This window comes from Nerophis lumbriciformis, linkage group LG39 (assembly GCF_033978685.3).
Source record: "Nerophis lumbriciformis linkage group LG39, RoL_Nlum_v2.1, whole genome shotgun sequence".
Classification (NCBI taxonomy): domain Eukaryota; kingdom Metazoa; phylum Chordata; class Actinopteri; order Syngnathiformes; family Syngnathidae; genus Nerophis; species Nerophis lumbriciformis.
In genome coordinates, this window is record NC_084586.2 from 18427122 (window position 1) to 18445030 (window position 17909).

The 17909-nt window shown below is 39.9% G+C and overlaps 1 protein-coding gene across 1 annotated transcript in view; it reads left to right on the forward strand.

The window, feature by feature from the left end:
* sdk2b (sidekick cell adhesion molecule 2b) overlaps positions 1-17909 on the forward strand; it is a 920539-nt gene that overhangs the window by 824964 nt on the left and 77666 nt on the right. Inside the window, exons 29-32 of the mRNA XM_061931841.1 lie at positions 4399-4600; positions 9119-9222; positions 9324-9394; positions 9523-9655. Of these exons, the coding sequence (XP_061787825.1) occupies positions 4399-4600; positions 9119-9222; positions 9324-9394; positions 9523-9655 (510 nt within the window). The remainder of the gene's footprint in view (positions 1-4398; positions 4601-9118; positions 9223-9323; positions 9395-9522; positions 9656-17909) is intronic.

A 17909-nucleotide genomic window follows, 5' to 3' on the forward strand; every position in this document is an offset into this window, starting at 1 on the left:
GTTGACGCTTTGAAAGTGGAATTCTTTCCTATTCTTGTTTTATGCAGAGCTTCAGTTGTTACGCTTCGTAATGCGCCACACATTTTCGATGGGAGACAGGTCTGGACTGCAGGCGGGCCAGGAAAGTACCCGCACTCTTTTTTTAACAAAGCCACGCTGTTGTAACACGTGCTGAATGTGGCTTGGCATTGTCTTTGTTGTGTTTACTGAGAGGGGGGTGACGGCAAACAGACACCAGGGGGCAGTATATACAATTATTTATTATATATAAATATATATAGTCAACATATATATATATATAAATGATAATAAATAATACTACTAAACTAAGGAAATGGAGTGTGAACTAGAATACAAGAGTGTGTGGTGTAAGACTATGTGTGTAGTTAACTGAAGTGAGTGTTACCAACGTGTTGAACGAGATACGAGGAAGTCCATGGGGCAGGCAGGTTATCCGGGGCGAGAGAGAGGCGTCGGAATCCAGGGGCGAGCAAGAGGTCGAGGAACGAAGGAAGCAGTCAAGAGTCCAGAGGGAGATCCAGGGTAAAATGAGACGCACAGCTCACTTTCCAGGCGACGGAGGGTACTGCGGGGACACGGGAGAAGACAAGGGACAAATCAAGGCACGGAGAGGAAACACGAATATAGCCTAAAGCTTGTTGCTTACGGTACACCATGAGAAAGCTAAGTTCCCGCCCGATCCTTGGGTCCACTGGTCCTTTATTGAGCCTGCCCTCATCAGACCCAGGAGTGTAGATTGCCGGTGAGTGATTGCAGCTGGTGGCTGCTGCAGGGCGGGGACGCGCACGGCGCGTCCCTGGATGTGCGCACCCGTGGGTGTGTCCCGAGGTGCGCACAGACGGATGAGCGGCGTTGGCAGGAGCCTGAGCCGTAACAGTCTTGCTGAAATAAGCAGGGGCGTCCATGAAAAAGACGGCGCTTAAATGGCAGCATATGTTGTTCCAAAAACTGTATGTACCTTTCAGCATTAATGGTGCCTTCACAGATGTGTAAGTTACCCATGTCTTGGGCACTAATACACCCCCATACCATCACACATGCTGCCTTTTACACTTTGCGTCTATAATAATCCGGATGGTTCTTTTCCTCTTTGTTCCGGAGGACACGACGTCCACAGTTTCCAAAAACAATTTGAAATGTAGACTCGTCAGACCACAGAACACTTTTCCACTTTGCATCAGTCCATCTTAGATGAGCTCGGGCCCCAGCGAAGCCGGCGGCGTTTCTGGGTGTTGTTGATAAATGGCTTTGGCTTTGCATAGTAGAGTTTTAACTTGCACTTACAGATGTAGCGACAAACTCTAGTTACTGACAGTGGTCTTATGAAGTGTTCCTGAGCGCATGTGGTGATATCCTTTACACACTGATGTGGCTTTTTGATGCAGTACCGCCTGAGGGATCGAAGGTCCGTGATATCATGGCTTACATGCAGTGATTTCTCCAAATTCTCTGAACGTTTTGATGATATTACGGAGCGTAGATGGTGAAATCCCTAAATTCCTTGTTGAGAAATGTTGTTCTTAAACAATTTGCTCAGGCATTTGTTGACAAAGTGGTGACCCTCGCCCCCGTCCTTGTTTGTGAACGACTGAGCATTTCATGGAAGCTGCTTTTATACCCAATCATGGCACCCACCTGTTCCCAATTAGCCTGTTCACCTGTGGGATGTTCCAAATGTCATGTCTGTGTAATCATGTTTTGTTTTAAGTCATGTTTTGTTCAGTTTCTGTCTTTTCACTCCCTTGTCTTGTCACCATAGTTACCCATTAGTTTCACCTGTCATGTCACGCACCTGTTTTGAGTCACGCACCTGTTACTAATCATGTCCATAGTATTTAAGTTCATTCATTTTCTGTTGTTCGTCCTGGAGTCATAGCCTTTCTCACCCTGCTATCCTCGCGTTTCAAGCCCTGTTCACGATCCCATGCCACAGTAAGTTTGTTTAATAAGCCACAGTTAGTGTTTTGTTTCATTGTTCATAGTTTCTGCCAATGTGCAAGTTTTGTGTTTTATAGTCTAGTTTTGTACCTCCGCCACCTGTGCGCGCTTTTTGTTTGATCCTTTCTTTGTAGTTATAGTGTTAAATAAATCATGTACCCACCTTCAAGCCATGTCCGATCCAAATTCTCTTGCATCTTGGGAAAACAAAAACTCCACAGTCCAAGTCATGACACTAAATAACAGAGGTGTGGACTCGAGTCACATGACTTGGACTCGAGTCAGACTCGAGTCATGAATTTGATGACTTTAGACTCGACTTGACAAAATGTAAAAAGACTTGCAACTCGACTTAGACTTTAACATCAATGACTTGTGACTTCACTTGGACTTGAGCCTTTTGAATTGACATGACTTGACATGACTTGCTACTTTCCCCAAAACCCAAAGATGAAAAAGTTATTCGGGAGCGCTCCGTATTTTTCATTGTGTACTTGTCTATCAGCGTTGCGTGTGTCAGCTGGTGTGGTCTCAGTACAACAGCCAATCAAATTAGATCTACTTTGTTTTCATCACACAGCATTCATCCAATCAAATTGCAGGACAACCAACGAAGAAGACATGTCCAAACCACACGCCAGTGAACAAAAAATGATACCTAAAATAATTTTGTTTGGGTATAAAAATGACGAGGTGGTCAACACAAAACGGTTTGCAGTATGCAACACATGCGGTTCGAAAATTACTGATGGAGAGGCAACAACTTCCAACTTCGTCCGGCATTTGAAGTTGCACAAAGAACGGTAAGTTTTGAATGTAAGATAACGTTTATTGGCTAAGTAACGTGACTTTTATTTGCTGTGTAGTTAAATCAGTGAGGCTGTAAACTCACTGCTAACGTTATAACGTTATTGCAAACACGGGAATCTGTTGCAGTTCACTACCTTATTCATACTTTTTGTTCAGTGATTTTTTTTAAGCAGGGTTACGTTAGTCAATATATCACACGTAACGTTAGACGGCGGTCAGCAGCACCGCGTATTTTAGACACCTAAAAAAAGACAAAAATAGTAAAATAAAGGTCAGTTAAAATGTATACTGTATTATGAATATGTGTACCGTTTTAGCTAGCTTTCTGACATACTGTTGGTTGTTTACCTCAGTGGTCCCCAACCACCGGGCCGCGGGCCGCTACTGGTCCGTGGATCGATTGGTATCGGGCCGCACAAGAAATAATTGTTTTCTTTTTTTCTTTTTTTAATTAAATCAACATAAAAAACACAAGATACACTTACAAGTAGTGCACCAACCCAAAACAACTCTCTCCCCCCTTTTGTTCTGGGCATTGAACATGAAGACTCTTCCTTCACTGTTCCGAGTGGCCATGAGAGTCTTGGCAGTGCCTGCCTCCAGTGCTCCAGTGGAGCGAGTTTTCAGCCATGGTGGCATCATACTACGCCCCCATCGTGCACAAATGACTGACAGACTCTTGGCTAATTTGGTCTTTTGCAAATGCAATGCAGCATAGGGCCCTGACATATAAAAAGTACAACTTTTTTGTTATGTTCACGTTTCTGTCATGTTTTTTCAATGTTAACACTTTTGTACAAATAAGTACATTTGCACTTTATTTTTCAATGTGTTTGTTCTGTAAAGGAATGAGTTAATGTTTAAAATGACTGGTTAATAGTGCTATTATAAAGTGCAATGTCAGCACAATTTTCTTTCCTGCAATTTAAAATGCACTTGTTTTAATAAATAAATACAGCGTTTGAAAAGCATACACAATCTGTGTTAATATATTAGTCTGTGGTTAAAAGGACTTGAAAGGACTCGAAACTCAAAATGCAGGACTTAGGACTTGACTTGAGACTTTCCAGTCTTGACTTTGGACTTGACTCGGGGCTTGCCTGTCTTGACTCGGAACTTGACTCGGACTTGAGGGCAAAGACTTGAGACTTACTTGTGACTTGCAAAACAATGACTTGGTCCCACCTCTGCTAAATAAGTCTTTATGAGCATTCCTTAACTTTCTCAGTCTTTTTTGCCACTTGTGCCAGCTTTTTTTAAGCATGTTGCAGGCATCAAATTCCAAATGAGCTAATATTTGCAAAACAAAAGAAGTTTCTCAGAGTGAACATGAAATATCTTGTCTTTGCAGTCTATTCAATTGAATATAAGTTGAAAAGGATTCGTTGTATTCTCTTTTTATTGACCATTTACACAACGTGACAACTTCACTGCTTTTGGGGTTTGTATTTTTCCAAGCTTAAGGTTGATGTGTTTAATAAACTAATATAATTACTGAATATGATTAAAATCCAGAGAAAGCTGACTAATTCAGTGTTACAATTTGAGTGTAGTGTAGTGAAAAGTTGGGCCCCTCAGTCAAAAAGGTAAAGAAGCCCTGAAGTCACTAAGTCCACCCTGTCCTCCCAGCTCGTCCACAGCCCACCAGTCGCCCCATGGTGCCTCAGAAGGACGTCCATGCTCGCCACGTCCTGCTGGCGTGGGAGCCCGGCAGCGACGGCCTGTCCCCCGTGCGCTACTACACCGTCCAGCTGCGGGAGCTTCCGGACAACAACTGGACGGTTCACTCGGCCTCTGTCAACCACGACGCCGCCTCCTTCGTGGTCTCCAGGTGCTGCTTCCTGTCCTCGTCACTAACACTAATCTTTCACTCTTAGCCCTGTTGTACAAAACTCAAATATCCACAGCATAACATATGACCAGTGTTATATATACATGTAAAAGTCAGTAAATTAGAATATTTTGAAAAACTTGATTTATTTCAGGAATTGCATTCAAAAGGTGTAACTTGTACATTATATTTATTCATTGCACACAGACTGATGCATTCAAATGTTTATTTCATTTAATTTTGATGATTTGAAGTGGCAACAAATGAAAATCCAAAATTCCGTGTGTCACAAAATTAGAATATTACTTAAGGCTAATACAAAAAAGGGATTTTTAGAAATGTTGGCCAACTGAAAAGTATGAAAATGAAAAATATGAGCATGTACAATACTCAATACTTGGTTGGAGCTCCTTTTGCCTCAATTACTGCGTTAATGCGGCGTGGCGTGGAGTCGATGAGTTTCTGGCACTGCTCAGGTGTTATGAGAGCCCAGGTTGCTCTGATAGTGGCCTTCAACTCTTCTGCGTTTTTGGGTCTGGCATTCTGCATCTTCCTTTTCACAATACCCCACAGATTTTCTATGGGGCTAAGGTCAGGGGAGTTGGCGGGCCAATTTAGAACAGAAATACCATGGTCCGTAAACCAGGCACGGGTAGATTTTGCGCTGTGTGCAGGCGCCAAGTCCTGTTGGAACTTGAAATCTCCATCTCCATAGAGCAGGTCAGCAGCAGGAAGCATGAAGTGCTCTAAAACTTGCTGGTAGACGGCTGCGTTGACCCTGGATCTCAGGAAACAGAGTGGACCGACACCAGCAGATGACATGGCACCCCAAACCATCACTGATGGTGGAAACTTTACACTAGACTTCAGGCAACGTGGATCCTGTGCCTCTCCTGTCTTCCTCCAGACTCTGGGACCTTGATTTCCAAAGGAAATGCAAAATTTGCATGGTTGGGTGATGGTTTGGGGTGCCATGTCATCTGCTGGTGTCGGTCCACTCTGTTTCCTGAGATCCAGGGTCAACGCAGCCGTCTACCAGCAAGTTTTAGAGCACTTCATGCTTCCTGCTGCTGACCTGCTCTATGGAGATGGAGATTTCAAGTTCCAACAGGACTTGGCGCCTGCACACAGCGCAAAATCTACCCGTGCTTGGTTTACGGACCATGGTATTTCTGTTCTAAATTGGCCCGCCAACTCCCCTGACCTTAGCCCCATAGAAAATCTGTGGGGTATTGTGAAAAGGAAGATGCAGAATGCCAGACCCAAAAACGCAGAAGAGTTGAAGGCCACTATCAGAGCAACCTGGGCTCTCATAACACCTGAGCAGTGCCAGAAACTCATCGACTCCATGCCACGCCGCATTAACGCAGTAATTGAGGCAAAAGGAGCTCCAACCAAGTATTGAGTATTGTACATGCTCATATTTTTCATTTTCATACTTTTCAGTTGGCCAACATTTCTAAAAATCCCTTTTTTGTATTAGTCTTAAGTAATATTCTAATTTTGTGACACACGGAATTTTGGATTTTCATTTGTTGCCACTTCAAATCATCAAAATTAAATGAAATAAACATTTGAATGCATCAGTCTGTGTGCAATGAATAAATATAATGTACAAGTTACACCTTTTGAATGCAATTACTGAAATAAATCAAGTTTTTCAAAATATTCTAATTTACTGGCTTTTACCTGTATATATAATAACTTAAGGAGGTAATGACTTTTAACCTATGTAATACAATGCCATTACCGATACCTTTGATGTTACTTAGCATGTGGTGGTATGTCAACAAGACAGACGCACAGCAGGAAGTCACTTATTACCAATGAAAGCAACAAGTGGCACCGCACTAGACTTAGACTTAAACTACCTTTAATGATCCACACCACCGCACTAGACTTAGACTTAAACTACCTTTAATGATCCACAAGGTAAATTGGTATACACAGTGGTTCAGTCACAAAGGATGTAAAAGTATAATGCACACGAGAGGGTAAGAACAAAAGGTAAAAAAGAGACCAAAAACGAACCTGATATCAAATAGGAAGAGGCAACATCACACAGCAAACAACACACACTTGTACACACTACTACTACTACTACTACTACTATTACTATTACTACTACTACTACTGCTATTACTACTACTACTACTACTACTACTATTACTACTACTATTATTACTATTACTACTACTACTACTATTACTACTACTACTACTATTACTACTACTATGACTACTACTACTACTACTATTACAACTACTACTACTATTACTACTACTACTACTATTACTACTACTATTATTACTATTACTACTACTACTATTACTACTACTACTATTACTACTACTACGACTACTACTATTACTACTACTACTATTACAACTACTACTACTATTACTACTAGTACTATTACTAGTACTACTATTATTAATAATTCTACTACTACTACTATTATTACTACTATTACTACTACTACTACTACTACTACAACTACTACTAAAACTACTACTACTACTATTACTCCTACTGCTACTATTACTAATACTACTACTATTACTCCTACTACTACTACTACTATCACTACTACTATTACTACTACTACTACTACCTCCTACTACTACAAATACTACTATTACTACTACAAGTAGTACTATTACTACTACTATTAATACTACTATTACTATTACTCTTACTACTACTATTACGACTACAACTCCTATTACCACTACTACTATCATTACTACTACTACTACTACTACTACTATTACTACTAATACTACTACTGTTACTAATACTAGTAATACTATTATTAATAATTATTTTACTACTATTACTATTACTAATACTACTACTATTACTACTAATATTACTACTGCTAGTACTACTATTATTAATATTTCTACTACTACTACTACTATTATTACTACTACTACTAACACTACAACTATTACTACTACTACTATTACTACAACTACTACTAAAACTAATACTACTACTATTACTCCTTCTGCTACTATTACTACTACTACTACTACTATTATTCCTACTACTACTACTACTACTATTACTACTATCACTACTATTACTCCTACTACTACTATTACTACTTCCTACTACTACTACTAATACTACTATTACTACTACTACTACTAGTAGTAGTACTATTACTACTACTACTACTATTATTCCTACTACTACTACTACTATTACTACTATCACTACTATTACTCCTACTACTACTATTACTACTTCCTACTACTACTACTAATACTACTATTACTACTACTACTACTATTACGACTACAACTACTTCTATTACCACTGCTACTATTAATACTACTACTATTACTACTACTACTACTACTACTACTAGTAGTACTATTACTACTACTATTAATAATACTACTACTATTACTATTACTACTACTACTACTATTACGACTACAACTACTTCTATTACCACTGCTACTATTAATACTACTACTATTACTACTACTACTACTACTACTATTATTACTACTACTACTACTACTACGTGGGAATAATGAACAACAAATCAAAGTTTGAGGTGACAGGCTTGCAATTAGTGGACAAGGAGACTCCAGCCATGGTGCACATTCACTCTATTAATACCAGCACTAACACAATCCAGTAGGGGTGTCAAAAATAAATTAAAAAAAAAAAAAAAATCAAATGAGTTGCAATTTTTATTTGTAACAATTCTTATGTCCAGCCACTCAGGCAAATCATATAGTTGATGTAGATGATCTATATCTGCTGTACAGAGAAGTGTTGGATACTTCTCCTGTTGCCTTATTACTATTTGACTTTATATAAAATGTTTGTGGAGAATTTTTTTTTATTTTTTTTTTTAAACGTTTTCTTTTAAGTAATATAAGAATATATCACAGACGTTTATCTGTTTTATGGAAGAATGTAGTTAATCATAGAACTGGCACCCAATGTTATTAAAAAGTATTGATTTTGAATCGAGAATCGATTCTGAATCGAATCGTTACCCCCAAGAATCAAATTCAATCGGAATTGTGAGGTGCCCAAATATTCACAGCCCTACAATCCAGGGAAAATATGCAACAGAGCTGCTGTCCCACAAGGTCTAATAACAAACACACTCACACACACACTCTGCTTTCATGAAACGTCTGTCAACTGCATATGCCAGATATTTGATCATTTAATTTGATAAAGTAACGCAATTAATATTTTGCATAGTAATTAATTACAACAGAGCTGCTGTCCCACAAGGTCTAATAACAAACACACTCACACACACACTCTGCTTTCATGAAACGTCTGTCAACTGCATATGCCAGATATTTGATAATTTAATTTGATAAAGTAACGCAATTAATATTTTGCATAGTAATTAATTACATGTATTAAATAGTAATTCTGTTAATAATGCAGTTACTTTTTTGGCAAAGTAACTATAATTCATAATCATTTCCCAAACACTGCATATGAATGCTTGTGTGTGTTTCCATGGCCAAGGCTGAAGCCCTTCACATCCTACCAGTTCCGGGTGAAAGCCACCAACGACATCGGGGACAGCGAGTACAGCGAGGAGAGCGAAGCCATCACCACCCTGCAAGACGGTAGGTTTAACTTGTAGGCCCAGGTCAGGGTGTCAGGGTGTACTCAAGTGTTGCCAGCAACCTCCTGAAAACCTAATAAATCATCTCCTGCCTTTTCTCAGCGCCTGACGAAGCTCCCGTCATTCTCTCGGTCACGCCACACACCACCACGTCGGTGCTGATTCGCTGGCAGGTGAGAGGAGGCGTGTCTACGGTTGTTTATTGCTTGTTAAGTAGACGTGTGGCGCTCTCTCGCCGCGTGTCACCCTCCGCCCGGCTATTTTAGCGCTCCGCTAACCTCTTATCATCCGTCCCTGGCAGCCTCCCCCCGAGGAGAAGATAAACGGCATCTTGCTGGGCTTTCGCATCCGCTACCGAGAGCTGCTGTACGACCGTCTGCGCGGTTACTCCCTCCACGCCATCAACAGCATGTCGGCGTGGGCCGAGCTCACCGGTAAGGATGGCAACTGTTCTGATGCGGGCGTGGGGTTCATAGAAGAGCCACCAGGTGGCGACATGGTCTCTAAACCAGGCCTGGGCAATTATTTTGACTCAGAGGGCCACATTTAGAGAAAAAAATGTGTCTGGGGGGCCAGTAGATCTATCTATCTATCAATGTATCAGTGACGTGCAGTCACTAGATCATCATGGAAAGAAAAAAAAAGTAAAAAGAAAAAAAAAAAAAGTTTTATATGTATCCAGTGATTATACTATAAAGTTATTTTCCATTTAACTTCACCAGTTTTAGATTATTTTAATTTAAAATCGCTGAATTTTCACGTTTGCCGTTCAAATACTGAGAAGAGACGGTGCGGTGATCAGCAACCAGTTGAGGCACGTCACTCAGTGCCTCAACATGGATTGCGCAATGACTCGGCTAACTGCTGGCCTGCTGTGCAGTGAGACTGTATTGCTATATGAACTATATTATACATTTCCATAGTTTAGTTAGCTGAGGTATATAATGTACAGTGTATTTTGTCAACAACTGTATGTGTGTAAATTATTTCTTGTGCTGAGCGATCATAAAACGGCTGCAAAAGACGCACTGTGTGAGGCTCGCCTCCTGCACCCCCGCTGTTATGCCCGTTTGATTGTGGACTATTACTGACACCTTGTGGCGATGGGAAATGTTGCGCGTCATTAGTTTGGGCACTTCCGGTTTACGATCTTAGTCCAGTTTATGAGACAATGAGAGTCAGACAAGTTGTGTTAGCTCTTACAAGCCTTGGAAAAGATAAGTCTCTAAGTAAACTGTTTGACTTGTTTATGTGGCTCAATATGAAGGTGGAAAGTGGCTAAATTTGATAGTAAGATGTGTATTGAAAAAACGATTTTTGTGCACTAATTTAATGGATGTTTGAGGACTTAAAATGGCTGCCGGTCACATATTTCCACCATAGAAGTAGTTTCAACGCTCAGCAGTATTTGTTTGGTGATAATACTGTATATTTGTGTAAAGCTAATGTTTACATATTGTGTATTACATTTCAGTATGTTGGTTGAATCATATAGCTTATACATTGTCATTGTGTGTATTTCAGTTTTACAAATAAATAAATAAAATAAAAGTCCAGTGCAAGACAAAGCAAGATCAACAACAATAAAGAGCCTAAATGGATTCATCTGCTTTGGAACTTTATTAGAACGTCCTGGATTGGTTGTTAGCTGTCTGCCAAGCTGTACAACCTCAACACATATAGTGAGGGCAGAACACCCGCCGTAGAATTGTTATATCAACTAAAGCCCACACTTAAACTTTCCACGTGCAAGATTGACTCTATTTAAAAAAATTATTTCATAAGAAGCCAAAAAGTGCAAAAACAATAATGTTGGTGTTGGAGGAGTTGTGAATGACTGCAGGGACACAACATTAGATACACCTGCAGACAGCAGGTGTACCTAATTCACAACTCCTCCAACACGAACATTATTGTTTTTGCACTTTTTGGCTTCTTATTAAATAACTTTTGTAACCTATTTTCATGGGCTTTCCTCTTTGTGATGTTAAGTTCCTGTTATGCGCTGTTATACAGTATATGCCTTGAGCTCTTATTTTGAAGGCGCTAAGAGCGGAAGTGATGTCACGTTGCGGAGGTTTTTGAAAGAAGGTAAATAAAGTGGTCCTCGTGTAAACTGGAGCCTCCGTGTTTGTTATTTTGTAGTTTCATGCAGCATAGGCGACATTTATAAACCCTCGGTTACACTTTTTTAAATAGATTCAATCTTGCACGTGGAAAGTTTAAGTGAGGGCTTTAGTTGCAGCGCATGGACTTAATTTCTAAGTAAAGGTAAGACCATAATAACATTTTTTTTATTAAATGTGCTTTTTTGTGTGCTACAGTTTGTATGTGTAAAGTTAAAGTTAAGTTAAAGTAGCAATGATTGTCACACACACACTAGGTATAATGAAATTTGTCCTCTGCATTTGACCCATCCCCTTGTTCACCCCCTGGGAGGTGAGGGGAGCAGTGGGCAGCAGCGGCGCCGCGCCTGGGAATCATTTTTGGTGATTTAACCCCCAATTCCAAGCCTTGATGCTGAGTGCCAAGCAGGGAAGAATGCTGGTATGAGCTTTTAAACATAACCCGTTAACTGCTGCCAATCAAATGGTGAATAAGATACTCTTTAGGGTTCATATGTTTGTAAATCTGACTGTGATGAAGTCAGTGCCTCACCAGCCATCAACCTCACCGCACGTCACTGATATGTATATATATATTTTTTTAAATACACACACACACACACACACACACACACACACACACACACACACACACACACACACACACACACACACACACACACACACACACACGTATATGAGCTGTGACAATCTGTTGTACAATATTTTAGGAACACTAATACAAAACCTCACAATAATGTTATGGTTGGAGAGAGTTGACGGCACAGACACAAGGGGCAGTATAGCTCTATGTATTTTATTATATATATTATGCATCCATCCATTTTCTACCGCTTGTCCCTTTTGGGGTCGTGGGGGGTGCTGGTGCCTATCTCAGTTAAATTCGGGCGGAAGGCGGGGTACAAGTCGCCACCTCATCACAGGGCCAACATAATATATATAGTAATCAACAATATTACTATAAATAATGTCTGCCATAGTATCTAATTAGATGACCATAGTAACTAGTAAGGCTGCAGCTAACAATTATTTTTCTATCGATTAATCTATCGATTATTATTATTTTCGATTAATCGGTTAATCTATAGATTATTTTCTCGATTAATCTATAGATTATTTTTCCTTTTACCGATTATTTTTGTATTTAAAATGAAGATGAAAAAATAAATGTAGGCCAGTTTTTTCAAAAGGCATGACTTATTTACAAAAAAAAAAGTATGGCCACTCAGTCAACATTGACAACAACATGACAAAATATTCTGTAACAATGTAAACATTTAAAACTTTTAACATTTAACAAAATTAAAAGTAGCTTATTTGCTTTTTAATGTGCAAATATAAAAGTAAACATCCAGTGCAAATCTTAATATTCTGCAATAGTATAAGCATTTCAAAAGTAAAAGTATTGCTTATTTTGCTTTAAAATGTGCAAAAATAAAGATAAACATCCAATAGAAAAAAGTGCAAAACGGAAATATTCTGTAACAACAGTGTAAACATTTCAACAAAAGTAAAAGTATTGCTTATTTTGCTTAATAACACAACAATGATAGTATGATTAAAGTGAAAGTTAATTGCTCGTTTGTACATAGTATATGTAACTGTTAATGTTGTAAAAGGTATTTGCACAACTAATTAACGTTAGCGTTAAAGAGGAGCGCGTCTTTGTAAACACTGAACAGGCAGGCAAACGCGCCTCTCAGAGCGAAACGGTGCTTTAGTTTATGAATTTACAACGCAGATACAAATGACACATTCATGTTTTTGTGTAATGATGACAACGTATACTCACGCGGACAATTGACTAGTTGATGGTGATGGCAAGAACGCTGTCGGGTGTTTTCTTTTCAAATGTTCCTTCGTAGCCGTTGTGCTGCTATGATAGACCATTTCCGCTCGACACAGTGTGCATACAACAACATTACTAGCAGAGGTGGGTAGAGTAGCCAGAAATTGTACTCAAGTAAGAGTACTGTTACTTTAGAGATTTATTACTCAAGTAAAAGTAAGGAGTAGTCACCCAAATATTTACTTGAGTAAAAGTAAAAAGTATGTTGTGAAAAAACTACTCAAGTACTGAGTAACTGATGAGTAACATACACACACATATCATATATATATATATATATATATATATATATATATATATATATATATATATATATATATATATATATATATATATATATATATAAATGATAAATGGGTTGTACTTGTATAGCGCTTTTCTACCTTCAAGGTACTCAAAGCGCTTTGACACTACTTCCACATTTACCCATTCACACACACACATTCACACACTGATGGAGGGAGCTGCCATGCAAGGCGCTAACCAGCAACCATCAGGAGCAAGGGTGAAGTGTCTTGCTCAGGACACAACGGACATGACGAGGTTGGTACTAGGTGGGGATTGAACCAGGGACCCTCGGGTAGCGCACGGCCACTCTCCCACTGTGCCACGCCGTCCCTTGTGTATATATATATATATATATATATATATATATATATATATATACACACATATATATATATACACACACACATATATATATACATATATATATATACACACACACGCACATATATATATATATATATATATATATATATATATATATATATATATATATACATACATTGATATATACAGTATATAATTTATATTTATTTATTTGTTAAAGGTGTTTTAATGAATATACATGCATGTTTAACACATATAGATTCCTTTCTTTCATGAAGACAAGAATATAAGTTGGTGTATTACTTGTTTCTGATGACTTGCATTGATAGTAATCAGACAGTAGTGCTGATAACGTCCATGTTTTCAAATGGAGGAGGAAAAAAGTTCCTCCTGTCTGTCTAATACCACATGAAAGTGGTTGGTTTTTGCCATCTTATTTGTTCAGCTTCCATATTCGTTTTTATACACTTTACAAGAAATACATTGGCGGCAAACTCCGTAGCTTGCTAGCTTGTTTGCGCTGGCTTTCGGAGACTCTTATTTTGAAAGCGCAGGCGCGATGGAGCGGCACTTTTATTGTGAAGACAGGAACTGTGCAGTCAGTCTTTCGGCTTTTGACGGGATGTACGGTTGAAATAAAAAAGGGTCTTTTTTCCTTCACACTTTTGATTGATTGATTGGAACTTTTATTATTAGATTGCACAGTACAGTACATATTCCGTACAATTGACCACTAAATGGTAACACCCCAATACATTTTTCAACCTATTTTAAGTCAGGTCATGTGACCCCTGTGTCATGTCTGTATTATCATGTTTTGTTTTAAGTCATGTTTTGTTTAGTTTCTGTCTTTTCACTCCCTTGTCTGGTCACCATAGCAACCATTAGTTTTCACCTGTCACGTCACGCACCTGTTTCACGTTTTGAGTCGCGCACCTGCTTTCACTAATCATGTCCATAGTATTTAAGTTCATTCATTTTCTGTTGTTCGTCCTGACGACCACACCACATTTATGCTCGACACATTTCTAACTCCTTTTCATGTCCATCGTTCACGCTGCTCTTTTTTTGTCCATGCCAAGTAAGTTTTCTTTATTCAAGCCATAGTTTGCAAGTTTTGTTTAATTGTTCATAGTTTCTGCCAATGTGCAAGTTTGTGTTTATAGTCTATTTTTGTACCTCCGCCCCTGTGCGCGCTTTTTGTTTGATCCTTTTTTTTGTATTTATAGTCTTTAAATAAATCATGTACCTTCATTCCCGTCTCGCCCGAGCCAACTTTCCGTTGCATCCCGGAAAAGCACACACTCAAGACCAAGTCATGACAGTAGGTCGTCAGCACGAACAACAGAAAATTAATGAACTTAAATACTTATAGACATGATTAACAACAGGTGCATGACTCAAAACAGGTGCGTGACATGACAGGTGAAACTAATGGGTAACTATGGTGACAAAACAAAACAAAAGTGCACAAAAAGTCCAAAAATAAAACCTGATCACACAGACATGACACCCTGGCTCTGTTTGATTGGTCAAACGTCACCAGTGACTGCATCTGGTTGGTGGAACGAAGTGAAACGTCACCAGTAAGGCAGGCACTTTGAAGGTCTGTCTGACAGACCAAAACAAACAAAGCGTGCATTAACAGATCGATAAAAATTAGTAGCGAGTAGCGAGCTGAATGTACCGTATTTTCCGCACTATAAGGCGCACCGGATTATTAGCCGCACCTTCTATGAATTACATATTTCATAATTTTGTCCACCAATAAGCCGCCCCGGACTAAAAGCCGCGCCTACGCTGCGCTAAAGTGAACGTCAAAAAAACGCTGCGCTAAAGTGAATGTCAAAAAAACAGTCAGATAGTTCAGTCAAACTTTAATAATATATTGAAAACCAGCGTTCTAACAACTCTGTCCCAAAATGTACAAATGTGCAATCACAAACATAGTAAAATTCAAAATGGTGTAGAGCAATAGCAACATACCGGTAATGTTGCTCGAACGTTAATGTCACAACACACAACACACAAAATAAACATAGCGCTCACTTTCTGAAGTTATTCTTCATTCGTACCGGTAAATCCTTCGAATTCTTCGTCTTCGGTGTCCGAATTGAAAAGTTGCGCTAGCGTGGCTTCCAAAATGGCGGGCTCCGTCTCTTCGAAATCATCGGATTCAGTGTCGCTGTTGTTGTGCAGCAGTTCTGTGAATCCTGCCTTCCGGAAAGCTCGGACCACAGTTGTGACAGAAATATCTGCCCAGGCATTTACAATCCACTGGCAGATGTTGGCGTATCTTGTCCGGCGTTGTCTGCCCGTCTTAGTGAAGGTGTGTTCGCCTTCGGTCATCCATTTTTCCCACGCAGTTCGCAGTCGTGATTTGAATGCCCTGTTGACACCAATATCCAGCGGTTGGAGTTCTTTGGTTAATCCACCCGGAATGACGGCGAGTGTTGTATTTGTGTGCTTCACTTGTTTTTTGACACCATCTGTGATGTGGGCGCGCATAGAGTCATATATCAACATGGACGGAGCAGCGTGAAAAAAGCCACCCGGCCGCTTCGCGTAAACTTCCCTTAACCACTCGCTCATCTTTTCTTCATCCATCCATCCCTTCGAGTTAGCTTTTATGATGACGCCGGCTGGAAAGGTCTCTTTTGGCAAGGTCTTCCTTTTGAATATCACCATGAGTGGAAGTTAGCATGGCAAGCTAGAACCACAGTGAAGGATGACTTCTCATTCCCTGTGGAGCGAATATTCACCGTACGTGCTCCCGTTCCACAGTGCGGTTCAGTTGCTGTGAAATACGGTAGTAATCCGTGTGCGGATGGAGAGATTGCGTCTTTTTATGACCCGGATCGTTTAGTAGGAGCCATTTTGTGGTCTTTACAGATGTAAACAGGAAATGAAACGTACGGTGATATCCGCGCGTTTTTTCTTCTTCTTCCGGGGGCGGGTGAAGCGCTTCCTGTTCTATGGGGGCGGGTGAAGCGCTTCCTGTTCTATGGGGGCGGGTGCTTTCCTTGGCGGTTGCTTGCGTAGAAGAAGAAGCGCTTCCTGTTCTACCGGGAAAAAAGATGGCGGCTGTTTACCGAAGTTGCGAGACCGAAACTTTATGAAAATGAATCGTAATAAAGCGCACCGGGTTATTAGGCGCACTGTCAGCTTTTGAGAAAAATTGTGGTTTTTAGGTGCGCCTTATAGTGCGGAAAATACGGTAGATAAAAGTAGCGGAGTAAAAGTAGCGTTTCTTCTTAGGCCGTTTATTGAAATACTCCCACACTTTTGACGACTTTTGGCGTGCTTTTTTCCCCTCGCTCGCACCGCTTGCATCGTCTGCTTTGCGCTCCGCCATGATGGTAGTGTGACGTAAATATGCGACGCGTCGACGCACAAAGACGACGTCGACGTATTTACATAACCGATGACGTCAACTACGTCGACGCGTCGTTTCAGCCCTAGTAACTAGTATATGCTAAAGTGCAGATTCCAACCATTGAAATACTTAGTATAGTTGAGGACTTACAGTCATTAGAAAACATGACTGCACATCATAATGGCAGCTACACTTTACATTTTAAAGATCCAAAACAAATACTTGGGTATGTCCGGCGGGCCAGATTGAAAAACTCAACAGGCCGCATTTAGCCCCCCGGGCCTTAACTTCCCCAGGTCTTACGAGGGAGTCTGAGACAGAGGGATGCTTCAAGCTGACGACAGTGTTTGTTTGTTTTTGTCAAGATATAGATAAATGCTGTTTTTTTGTTCTTTTTATGGTAGGCAGAGAAAATGAATAACACTATAGGGGTGGGCCAAAGAAAAGCAAACTAAAATTAAAGCTGCAAGCAGCATTGGTCGGGCCCGCGTATTTGGCAGGTGCTAGTCCTAAATGTCCCAATACTTTTGTCCAATGATAGTCATAAGTGTCCCAATACTTTTGTCTACTTTTAGTCTGAAGTGTCCCAAGACTTTTGTCTAGTGTACCTACCTTGTCTGCATTGTGTGGGCACGTTGGTGCTTCCTGCTTTTAAGCAGCCATCTTAAAAAAACAGCAGCATCAGCGCAGCGGGTCTTTGAAGGGTCATAAAATCAAAACCAGAG